Source organism: Peromyscus maniculatus, chromosome 2, assembly GCF_049852395.1.
Source record: "Peromyscus maniculatus bairdii isolate BWxNUB_F1_BW_parent chromosome 2, HU_Pman_BW_mat_3.1, whole genome shotgun sequence".
In the NCBI taxonomy this organism is placed as follows: domain Eukaryota; kingdom Metazoa; phylum Chordata; class Mammalia; order Rodentia; family Cricetidae; genus Peromyscus; species Peromyscus maniculatus.
In genome coordinates this window covers 103,714,669-103,727,322 of record NC_134853.1, presented here as the reverse complement: position 1 = coordinate 103,727,322, position 12,654 = coordinate 103,714,669, and the positions used below count along the sequence as shown (strand labels likewise).

The window sequence follows — 12,654 nt, the reverse complement described above, 5'->3', positions numbered from 1 at the left end:
AGGTGGAGAACGCCATCCACCCAAAGCTGCCAAGGGCTATTAGCCAGTGCTGATTAAACTCTGGACTGCACTGACTTTTGGAAATTGCAGTCAGACCCAGGCCTCCCTGGCATGGGCACAGAAGCACAGCAGTTGGCGGAGTTTATCTCCACAAGTGCTCTCTGCCCGTGCCGTTCTCAGACACGACACTGGCAGTGGCAGCCCTGTCACGTGTCCCTGTCTATGTTTATTTTTTTTCCTCAGATACAATCAGTTTGATTAGTAATCATGCTTCAGCATCACAGGTCCGTGAAGTAGAACAGAATTCTGGAGGGAGATAGGGTGTGTGACCTATTTCCATGCTTAAATTAAGTAGGAAGGCTCTTGGGCTGGGGATGGTATTCATTGGTCAAGTTCTTGCCTAGCGTGTCTGAGGCCCCAGGTTTGATCCTCACTGTGACAGCAACAAAACATTAAGAAAACCAACAGCAGTAACAACCAAAAACCTCTTCAGGCAAGTATCTGCTACTGATGCCATATTTCTTCTGTGTACTCACCTTGACACGTGCCTATCAATACAATCAATGCCTAGCATGAATCATGGGATGAGATGATGCAATCTCATGAGGGAGGTGGTCCTTTGTCTATATTCTTTAACTTCCCATGCTAAAGCAGTTCATGGTTGGGGGAGTTTTTCTGGCCACTGACCTCCTTCCATGCTTTCGCTAGAAAACTTTCTGTGGAATTGGCTTGACTGATTAGAGAAGGTTTAATTTATGAAAACAGGCATTAAAAAAAACATGTGTACTTTCAGTTTTCATGTGCACCCGTATGTCTCAGCTAATTATTTTGGGCAGTGGTTAAGATCATTTGACACAGATTATTCCCCTCCAAAGAGATGTCTGAAGAGATATCAAAACAATATGTAATTCAGGTCACTGAGTTTGGGGAATTCATCTAAGTATTTTCCTTCAAAGTTGCCCCTCACCTTTTTTTATTTTTGCCTATTCAAAGAAACCAAGTAACAAAAATTTCACTATCTCAAATGCATAATGATAACCAAAGTTACTTATTCCAAAAGCAACTGTGACAAGCTTTCCAACACCATAGCTATGTGTGAAAGGGGGAACTTGTTAATGTGAAACAGAAAAAAACTTGCATTCAGTCAAATCAGTATCTACCATGGGGTTACTTTAGGATGTAATAGTCTAGCTGAACAATTCTAAGACATGAATGTGTGTTGGAGTTCAGTGTTGGGGTTCAGCCCCAACCTATCAAAGGGTTCCTTGAAGGGAGGAATGAGGAATTGAGAAATGCTAGATAGAAATATAGATGAAGAAAAAAGGTAGAGACACAGGATAGCTTCGGGAGGGCCCTGGGTCAATACTCAGCAGCCTCAAGTTTATTTCTAACGGGCTTTTTATACACTGCCAAGGGGAGAGGCAAAAGACCTCCCCCTTTCAAGAACAAAGCACAACCTACAACCAAGTGTAGACCCTTCAAAATACCTGGTAACCATGCCCCAAGGCAAAACATCTTGTGATTAGGCCTTGAAGTATAAAACACCCGACAACCATGCCTTTGCACCCCATTATGCAGCCTTGGAGAACAACATAAACTCTGACTCTCTGACCTTGAGTCAAACCACAAGTTGCAATCTTTGTAGTTGCAATCCCACAAATGTGTGTTCTGAATCACCTGGCTGGTTGTTAGAACACAGGTTTGTAGACTTCTCCTCCAAAACTTTTAGTACTATAGGTTGGGGTATGGCTGAAAAATGTGATTTTTCACAGCTTCCCAGGTGACACAGATGCTGCTGGTCTGGGGGATCACACCATGAAAAAAAATTAACCTGTGACTTTAAAGGTCATGAAGTGTTTGCAGTCAGAAAGAACACATTTTCAATTCCCAAGCAGCTCATGATAATATGAAGGTGTAAGTGCTATACAAGCTCAGTAGTGACCCAGAACTCTGTGTTGGCAGGGTTCCAGATGAGCCGCCTTCCACACACACACACAATTTGGGTAGTATTAAGAGCATCATGTCCAAAAGATGGACATAGAGCCACACTCTTGTATTCCCTCCACTCAGGAGCCTGAGACAGGAGGCTGGTCTTTAGTTGGAGATACAATACAGCATTGTCACTGGAGGACTTCCACAAAGATAAAGCCTGAACTACATTCAGAAAAGAACTCAAAGACTATCCAAGGCAGCATGAATTTATTAAGTATCAATAAGGGACAAGACACACTTCAGATGTAAGTGCACGTGGGGGTAGAATTATGGGAGTGAGGAAAAAGAGAAACAAGCACAAAAGAGGGGGAGTGTGCTTGAGGAAAGGACAATAAATACTATATACCTGAGACATGATTGTGTGTGTGTGTTGGCAGGGAGGCAGTTATGCTAGGAGTCTGTATGATATATACATGTTTATATATGTGTGTATGTGTGTGTATACACACACATATAATTCTGCAGCTTTCTAAGTTAACTTGTTCAAAGTACATAATTTACAAGGTTTAAAGATTAAGCAAAGTTTAAAAGTTAAGTACAGCTTAAAAATAAGAAAGGGGATGACTTACTTATTTCTCTTATCTTAAAGAATGCCCTTGAGGTAGAGGCAGGTGGATCTCTGAGTTCAAGGCAGCCTGGTTTCCAGGACAGCCAGGGCTACACAGAGAAATACTGTCTTGAAAAAAAAAAACAGAACAAAACAAAAACAGAACAACAAGAATGTCTTTTTTTGTAAATAAGATTGTAAGGTTGTTTTATGCGGTTCATTGTTTATAGATTTAGAGTTGAGAGAGTGGTGCTAATAGAGTTAAACTCAAGGCCACAGCCATTCTGGCTCTAAGTGACCACAGTGACTTTTAATATTGTTGTTTGAGATGTATCGGGGGAGGGAGGAATGAGCATTATCTCTGAAGGCAGCCTTGGCTTTACGTTGTTGTGTTATAGTTTCTTGACACCCAGCTAAGAGGAAACCAAAGGTAATCTTAGGGTGAGATTCTATTTTCCTTCCCCATGCCCCCTTCTTTTCTCTTTCTTCCTATCATGCCTCAATCTAAGAGGAGAGAGGAGACATTTTAGGGAAATAAATTACAGGGATTCTATGGGAAATGACGCAGCTAGTTGAAGGGAAGTTTAAAGTTAGTGCAGCTGTCATCCCAGGACCTGAGTAATTGGTACCACCAGGAAGAATTCCATCTGGAAGGCTTTCAATACCATTTAAAAAGAAGTACATACTTCCCACAGCACGCAGTCTCTCTCCCATTCACACTTTGTCTCCTTCTGGGTCAAGTAGGTATAACCACCTAGCTCCACACACCGTCGTCAACAGTGGTAAGCTTTCCACAGCGCTGTTTTAGGGGCTGGGGTGAGTTGCAAAAGGTTTTACCCACTGTATCTCAGGCGTTTGTGAGGATAGCAACTTAGACTGGGAGATGGGTTATTTGGACTGTTGAGTCCAATAATTTTTCCCAGGTTTCACTGATTGGAAAGCTGGCAACTTATAGAGATCTCCTGAAATACATATAGAGATTATTTGAATGTGGATTTAGGTTGCCAACAAGAATTGGAAAAAGCTTCGATGGCTGGAGCATCCCAACAGAGGGTCTAGAGGCCATAAGACTGAACACTGGTGCTTTTCAATCTTTGGAGTGCACTGATAGGAGTCACCTGCAGATCCTATTAAAAATCAGGTATAGAATGAGCAAGCCTGAGACTATGCATTCCCTACAAGGGCCGATGTTGGAGATGTCAATGTTGCAGACATTTTGAAACAAAGCACAAATCCATAACTTGTCACTGGGGAGAGAGGTCTGTCCCCTAACAGAAGACCAGAGCACTGCTTAAAGCTAAGGGTGGTCCTATGCAGGAAGAGTGTGGGGACACAGGCGGGCCCCCTGGGCAGGGCCGGGGCAGCAGGGCGGGGAGGCGCAGGTAGGCTTAGGCTCTGGGCTGCGGAGCGCTTTCAGGTCTTTCGGCCCTCGGCGGCTCCCATCGCAGCTCCGGGGCGCGAAGCGGAGACGACGGCGACGGCGGCCGTGCCTCCGCGCGGGCGCGCGGGCATGCCGACACCCACTCGGCCGGTCCCGGCGTCCCGGCTCCCGGAAGCGGAAGGGGAGCGCGGCCCGGCCTGGGCGGCGGAGGCGCGGAGCCGAGTGGAGAGCTGCGGCGCGGGCGGCGGTGAGTGTGGGTCGGCGGGCGGTCCACTCCTGCCGCGCGGAGCATCGGTCCCGAAGGCCGCGCGGCCCCTCCCGGGCCGGGTGAATTGACTGGGGGTGGTGAGAGAAATCCGCCGAGTTCTCCCCGGGACTCGGGCTTCCCTGCACCCCCCGGGCCCGGGCTGTCCGTGTGACCCGGCGTTTCATTCATTTCGAGGCTGCCGGTGCGGAGCTGCAGAGGATCCCCTGGAGAAACCGTGCATCTCCATCTCCATTGACCTTCTTCTCTCTCCTCTCCCTCGGCCACACCGGTGGTTTTGAGAAAATGGCTTTCCGCATGGCAGCACTTTTGCACTTGTTACCATTCTCTGTAATCGCTACCTGGACTTACACTGCAGTGATCGTTTAAAATTTATGGTCTTTCTCGAGCTGTATTTGGGTCACATTTTAAGATCCCTTATGAGTCAGTGGAAGATGTTTGTATCTTCAGGGCTAAGAGGACCTGGTCGATTATTACTTGAAAATACTGCAGTCTAGCAGTTCATAAAAGTACAGGAGGGAGGGAAAAAAATCAAGGTCATTGTGGGTGGGTCATAAATCATAGTGTAAAATTGCAGCTCAAAATAAGGGCAAATAAGGGTAATTAAGTGTAAGTTAAAAAGACTTGTCAAATGGGTCCTCCACCCACTGCTAATATGTGCACCCCCCCAAAATTCACTACCTACTTTGTGGTAAAAGATAATAATAGTACTTGCCATTTGATGACTGCTTAGTGTGAGCCGTTCCTAGATGAAAGGGTTTGGTGCAGTATCTCATTAAGTTCTTCCAGCGCTTGAGATTCACAGATAAAGTTCAGAGGGGTCCTCTGTTTTGCCTTAGTTGTGCCCTCTCTCAATAGTAAGGCTTTTGAAGAGGTGTGAAATCAGTTGGAAATAAAACAAATACGATTTGGAGTTGAGGAAAGAAAAACCAGATTCTCTTTTGGTTTCTGTACTATCCAGCTGTGGGGTCATGGATAGGTCAGGGATCCAGTTTATTTTCTCATCCATATATTTAGGTAGCCAGGCTAAAGTTTTCCAAAAACTGTTTTTTTTTTTTTAAAGCCTTTCCATGTTTATTTGGCAAATGCCATGTTTTTAATTTAACACCTTTTGACATGGTAAGGGGACATTTAAAGCGTTACCTCATGGGGAAAAAATGTAAATATGTTTGTAGTTCTAGAACTCCAGAATTCAATTTGGATGTAAGAGAGTAGAATTATACTAGACATCTTCAGACTGTGGAGATTTCTGTTAGTACTTTAGGAGCTGTAGCTGGAAGAAACCAAATAGTACTTCTTCAAGAGAAACTGCTATCTAAGTATGCTTTGTTTTATTAAGAAAATTTAAACACTTAAGTCTCCACACATCAATATAGCAATTAGGATCCCGACAAAAGGAAATCAGTCGATCATGACGTTTGTTCTTATTCGCTCACTGCCTGAATATCTAGTTCATAGTGGGTGATTCAGAATCATAACAGAAAGCACATATATTAGTAAAGAAACTAAGAACTCTGGGAATGTCCACATGGAGCCAATGGAAGTGTTTTCAGCATAGGGTTTTACATTGAACACTATGACTTTATTAGACATAAGTGGGAAAGCAAAGGGATGTAGACTTTCTTATTTAACAAATATTAGGACTTAGACTCAACTTTTCAAATGTTCTAGAAATAAAAGAGCATTCATTTATCATCTAGTGGAACAGTCAGTGTATAAATGGCTCTTATTGAAATTGAAAATGTTTGATCTCTGCGGCATATTTGAGGGGGGGGCGAGGAAGAGAATGGAAAACAAGAGTAGAAAGAAACACATTCTGTCTTGTCAGGATTATGATTTGTTGGTTAAGAGTCCCCAGTAATCTGTATCTTTTGTTTGTTTTTGTTTTGTATTTGGAAACAGTGTTTCCATGTGTAGCCATTGCTGTCCTGGAACTCGTTTTTTTTTGTTTTTTTTTGAGACAGGGTTTCTCTATGTAGCTTTGCGCCTTTCCTGGAACTCGCTTTGGAGACCAGGCTGGCCTCGAACTCACAGAGATCTACCTGCCTCTGCCTCTGCTGGGATTAAAGGTGTGCACAAACACTGCCTGGCTAAGCTGTATCATTTTAATAGGCATATTTTTCATGCCTTAGGCAGCTAGCCAACCCAAAACACCTTATAATGGCAGTCTATTTGCTTGTTTCCTGGTTTACATCTCCCTGGGGTAAATTGTGACATTTTCTGGGTATGTCTTTTGCATTATAAGGCTCCTTTTCTTCTGTAGTCATCGTAGGGTAGATTAAGCATCTTCCAGGACTGAAAAGGCTGGATGTAGATATCTGTGTATTGCACATGTATGTGCACATGTGCACGAGTGCGCGTACACACACACACACACACACACACACACACACACACCATAGATTGATCAGATTAGGTACAAATTAGTAGTGCTTGATGGTGATCTCCAGTTTCTGCTCTTCGGCTTTTTTCTGTGGTTATAGAGTTCCTGAGTTGTTCAAAACCTGCAGGTTTTCATCGTTAGGAGCATTTAGTATTAGTGTGCGTAACTCATACTTGTTTTGGTAAATTCTGCTACTGTGGGCAACCTAATCTAGCTTCCTTTTCTCCTCCCAGGATGTCTTGGCCCAGTGGCTTCTTGAAGGGCACTGGCTTACTCACTTTCCTACTTAGAAGAGCATGGGGTCAACACCCAGGAAGAACCTTACTTAGCTTCTTCATTTCTGGCTTTTACTTCCTATGACCATGTTTGTTTTCTCCTGGTACTATTTTTGGAGGAAGGTTATTATTGAACCCGTCCCGACCCTACATTAATGTTGCCTTTTGTGTTCTTGTACTCCCATGTTCCTCAGTGAAGATTCCCACAGAACTCCTGTATGGGCTGAAACAGTGTTTGGTGGTCTGTCCTTAGTCGATACCATTCTACATCTTCCAAGTTATTATTTTTGTTAGAGTCTACTGAAGTATGTAACTCTAGCTCAGTGTTGAAGTGCGTTCTTTGTGGTTATTTCACTCATGAGACCAGTGTACAGAACAGCAAATCCATGTGAAGAGCAGCCGCCGTTGTTCGAATTCAGTGGCTGAAAGCCTTCCACAGAGTCCATTCTTGAACCGCTGGAGGTGCAAGGGTGGGACACTTGGACACTGCTGCACCCACACTTCTTTCGGACTCTTCTTGGAGAGCTGTCTCAGAATGCCTTGCCTGGACTTGTTCCGAAGTCAAGTGCTGATTTCCATCCACGCCTCACTCCCTAGTTTGACATCTTGCTTTGAAGACTTGAGACTTGGAGTAGGGACTTTGTTTCAGAACAAACCCATAGTTTTCTTTTTCTGCTTGAAAAATCTATCAGGCAGCATGTGGCACACCTCTTTCTTTCCTGCATACTTATAATGCACCACAATGCCAGTGGCAAGACTGCAGTAACTGAAGGGGTTTTCCTGACCGTTTAGTTATTTTGTGTGAATGTGTGTATGCGTGTGTGTGGGCGCATGCTTGCCGTGGCGCGTTTGTATAGCTCGAGGACAGTGTGAAGGAGTTGGTTCTCTCCTTCCACCATATGGGTCCGAGGGATTGAACGCAGGCCATCAGATTTGATGGCAGGTGCCTTTAACCCACTGAGGCATCTTCCTGGCCCTAAAGGGTTTATTATGACAAATAATCCCCTGGCTTTGGTAATAAACAAAGTAGAAAGTAGATGGATGGCTAAATTTCTGTACCACTTTTATTGATGGGATACAGGGATACTTTTTTCTAGTCATTGCTAAAGGTAGATGCAATACTTTAATTCACTTCCCTTCAAGTTACCTTTGGGTAATGCTGCTGCCTTGCTAAGCAGCTTCTTACTGAAGACTCTAAGTTGGCATTATTACCTCTGTTCTGCCATGTTACAATGAAGCTTGGAAAGCGAAACAAGACTGTGCCACCATTTTACCTAGCTCCTTATTTTTAATGCCCATACAAGACTTAGGTCTACTCTGTTGACAATATGCTATCTGTGATATTTTAAAATTTGCATTAGCTTCTTGGCTGATTCCTAGAGTCAGTCAGAGACTGGTATCTCAGAGTTAACTGCTGTGATTAACTAATTTTTAGAGAAGAGTAAAATCAGAATAGCTTTGTGGGTGTCTTTAAAGATATCCATCTGCAACTTTGGTTTTTATTGTGGTGTGTTTGAAAAATTATTTAAGGAGTTATTTATATTCTTTTCGATGTAGAGTGTTAATAGGTGTACAATGTTAATGTTTTATGACATTTTATAGTTCTGAGGCACTGGGATATTCTCATCCCCTAACTTTTGGATTTAGGGGCTAAGCTAGATATTACTTATATTCCACAGAGAGTGATGCCTTTCTTGATTTCAAGTCAGTAAGTGCCTGGGATTTGACTCATGGATGATTATCTGTGCTCTTTCTTAATAATGTGACTAGCAGAAAGTGCCGTGAGGAAGCCACTATTGAGCTTTAGCCTTACAGCAGTATTGACTTTGGCCATATTTCAAAATGTACTACATGTAATGCTCAGGATTTTTTTTTCCTGGAAAAAAATTTATTTACCATTGAGGGGTAGCAGCTCCTCAAGTTTGTCATAAATACTTGGCCCCTAAGACCAAAGCAAAGAGAAGGAGACCCCTTTGAACTTGGTTAAAGTTAGTGGGAGCTGTGAGAAAGCTCATTGCCTACGAGCACCTGCTGTTCTTCCAGAGGACCCGAGTTTCTTTAATATCAGTACTCTAGAAGATAGTATATAATTAATAACTTGGTTGAATAAAGGAGTGAATTGGTATATCCTAAAGTTCTTTATAATATTATCTTTTAAATTTTGAACTGTAGGAATTCACTTTTGTGGTTGACTCTCCATGGTTTTGTTACAGGAAGAAAATTCTTTTGTTAAAAAAATTTGAATGAAACATATTTTACATTTACTCACTATTCGTCAGTCATGCTTAGATACGTCTAGCTTCCCATTTTGATCATCATTGTCCTGAGTCTCACCAAGTGAGCTCAGAATGCGCTGTGACTTTGCTTTGTGGCTAAGGAAGTTCAGTAGAGCCCAAATGCAGGACATAGTATTATTTGGTTTTATGGGAACTGAGTGATTTCAAAAAGGAGAGCTTCCAGGAATAATGGCCATGGGTGCTCTTGGGGGTGGGTGTATGGATGTACAGGTCAGGTTGGGTGGGATTGTCTTATTTCTGATTTTAACACTCTTAGTTATTGGCATTTTCTCAGAATGTCTACCTGCTTACTATTTTTATCTCTGAGCAATTATTGTTAAACTATTCATAGGTACTTACAGGGAACTGTTAATGACGGGAGGCCCATATGATGAAATAAGTAAATAAAGAAATAAATAAAAGAATGACTCAAGAAGATACTACTTCTCAATGCAAGTGCCAGACAAAGTACAGCTCATCTCAGTGAATCTGCAAGTTGGTAAGTGGGCATTTGATTTTACATGGGAATGTGTTTGCTTTCTGGGACATGGTATGTCCTGGAATCTAGTGTTTAGCAGGTTGTTCATTTGCTAATGAAGAATTAAAGACAATTTAGACTTGTTTGACTTTTTTATTTTAAATCTTGACAGAATGTATTTTCTTTTTTTTTTTTTTGTTTTTTTTAGATCTCTGTAACTCTTGTTTTATTGTAGATGTATGCAACTATTTTTTTATTTTATATATATATATATATTTTTTATTTTACAATACCATTCAGTTCTACATATCAGCCATGGGTTCCCCTATTCTCCCCCCTCCCACCCCCTCCCCTTACCCCCAGCCCACCCTCCATTCCCACCTCCTCCAGGACAAGTCCTCCCTCGAGGACTGCGATCAACTTGGTAGACTCAGTCCAGGCAGGTCCTGTCCCTTCCTCCCAGACTGAGCCAAGCGTCCCTGCATAAGCTCCATGTTTCAAACAGCCAACTCATGCAATGAGCACAGGACTTGGTCCCACTGCCTAGTTGCCTCCCAAACTGATCAAGCCAATCAACTGTCTCACCTATTCAGAGGGCCTGATCCAGCTGGGGGCCCCTCAGCCTTTGGTTCATAGTTCATGTGTTTCCATTCATTTGGCTATTTTTTTTTAATAATTGAGTAAAACTGAAATTTATTATATGCCACAGTCGTCCAGGGACCCCATGCTATATATATAGCCTCTATGGCTCTATGGGTTGTGGTCTGATTGTTCTTTATTTTATATCTAGAATCCACCAATGAGTGAGTACATACCATAACTGTCTTTCTGGGTTTGGGTTACCTCACTCAGGATGATTTTTTCTAGTTCCATCCATTTGCCTGCAAATTTCATGCTTTCATTGTTTTTCTCTGCTGAGTAGTACTCCATTGTGTATATGTACCACATTTTTTCCATCCATTCTTCCGTTGATGGGCATCTAGGTTGTTTCCAGGTTCTGGCTATTACAAGTAGTGCTGCTATGAACATAGCTGAGCATGTATCTTTATGGTTTGAATCAGCATTCCTTGGGTATATGCCCAAGAGTGGGATGGCTGGGTCTTGAGGTAGTTCGATTCCTAATTTTCTGAGAAACCGCCATACTGATTTCCACAGTGGTTGTACAAGTTTACATTCCCACCAACAGTGGAGGAGTGTTCCCTTTGCTCCACATCCTCTCCAACATTGGTTGTCATTGGTGTTTTTGATCGTAGCCATTCTAACAGGTGTAAGGTGGTATCTCAGAGTCGTTTTGATTTGCATTTCTCTGATGATTAAGGATGTTGAGCATTTCTTTAAATGTCTTTCAGCCATTTGTAGTTCTTGTTTTGTGAATTCTCTGTTTAGCTCTTTAGCCCATTTTTTCATTGGACTATTCAGTACTTTGATGTCTAGTTTCTTGAGTTCTTTATATATTGTGGAGATCAATCCTCTGTCAGATGTGGGGTTGGTGAAGAAGAATGTATTTTCTTAAATAAGACTTTTTCCATTAGAAACCTCAGAAACATCTTTTAAAATTATACATTTTACATTGTTTTATGCAGATCTTTCTGTACCACTTTTAAAAAAACTAATTTGAAGTGAGAAATCTCAAACACTTTGTAAGGTCAGTAGTGTCTGTGCTTTAGGCTATTTCTATTTTTCAGTTGGTTGAAAAGAATTTAGAGTTACATGTCCTCACTAATAGACTCCGAAGAAAGTTAAGAATGTACAGAAAACATGAAAGTTGTCTTCCTCCTTACTCTGTCTCCATGTGTTCTGTGTGGTCTAAAGAACGATCTGTGATGGCCATGTGTTCAGTCCCAGGTGAGTGAGTGTAGCGAGCAGAAGGAAAGAGAAATACCAAGGAGTGCGTAGCGAGAAGCAGCACTTGACAGCAGACTGTCGTCACGTTAGGATTTACACTGTCCAGTAGCGACCCTGGAGTGGCTTGGCTGAGATAGCAAACACAGGTGACGTCAAGCCATGGCCTTGCCGCGGCAAGCAGAAATCCACTGGGGAGTCGAGGCAGTCAGCTGTACTTCCCATTCAGTTCAGTCAGCGTGGGAGCTTTCTCTCCATGGACGGCCCGCCCACGGCTGAACGTCCATTCTGAGTTGGAGACGGTTCACTTTCTACCGTTCTCAAGGACACAGAGTTTTTACTTTTAGGCTGTTGTGCAGTTTTCTTCCCTCCTTGTCACAGACTCAGGCAGGCCAACCCCTCCTTGGTTTTGGAGGATGTATGGAATAAGCATGCTTGGGTCTGAAATGGGTTGTAACCCAGCTTCCAGAGCCAGCTTCCCAGTGAGCTCAATCAGCACAGAAGAGTTGAACCCATCTGTATCATGGATGAGCATGGTTAGCAGTTTGGTTTCCGTTGCCTTCAGGCTTTCCTGTCTACTCTGTAGAAATCTCTTCTATTTTATCTAATAAAAACTATTATACAAGCTGCTCTATAATTTAAGCCCCCAAATTTTCACCTTGAAAAAAATCTAAATGAACATGGAAATAAATGTGGAGGTGTAACAGCTGGATGCCATCACTTAGGTTCTGTAACTGATGGTCTGAACTTCTTCATATACTCACTGTCTCTCGGTCCACCCACCAGTCAACTTCATTGTTATTATTCTATTTCAGAGTAACTTGCAGACATCAGGAACCCCACCCTCATACTTCAGTATTGGTCATTATTAACTAGAGTGCAGGATTGGCTTATAGTGTGGCTTTGTAAAGTGCCATGCACATAGCACAGAATGCCTTAATCTCAAATGTGCTTTTCCCAAGTTTGGTAAATCTGTGATAGCCTTTGGATGGTACTGTACTTTCATGATTACTAAAAGTGTTGTATCTCTGTATATCCTTGTTCTGTTTACTTTGCACACTTGGGAGTGTGCTTTCATAGGTAGTATAAATAAAACTGCTGGGCTAAAGGCTTTCACGTTTTGATGGGTGTGCCAAATTGCCCTCTCAAGAGGACTATATCATTTACATGCAGGTCAGCAATGTATAGGAGTGCTCTTTTCCCTGTGCCTTCTCA

At 42.4% G+C, this 12,654-nt stretch overlaps 1 protein-coding gene across 3 annotated transcripts in view; it reads left to right on the top strand.

Moving 5' to 3' along the window:
- Positions 1-4,020: 4,020 nt before the first annotated feature.
- Positions 4,021-12,654, top strand: part of Zdhhc21 (zDHHC palmitoyltransferase 21) — a 57,580-nt gene continuing 48,946 nt past the window's right edge. The window contains exons 1-2 of one of the 3 annotated variants that reach the window (XM_076564437.1): positions 4,021-4,167; positions 9,472-9,618. In XM_076564437.1, coding sequence (XP_076420552.1) covers positions 9,570-9,618 — 49 coding nt within the window. In that variant the 5' untranslated portion in view covers positions 4,021-4,167; positions 9,472-9,569. Of the gene's footprint in view, positions 4,168-9,471; positions 9,619-12,654 lie in introns of those variants that run through there. The other 2 variants (XM_042271357.2, XM_042271358.2) reach the window with 2 other exon arrangements.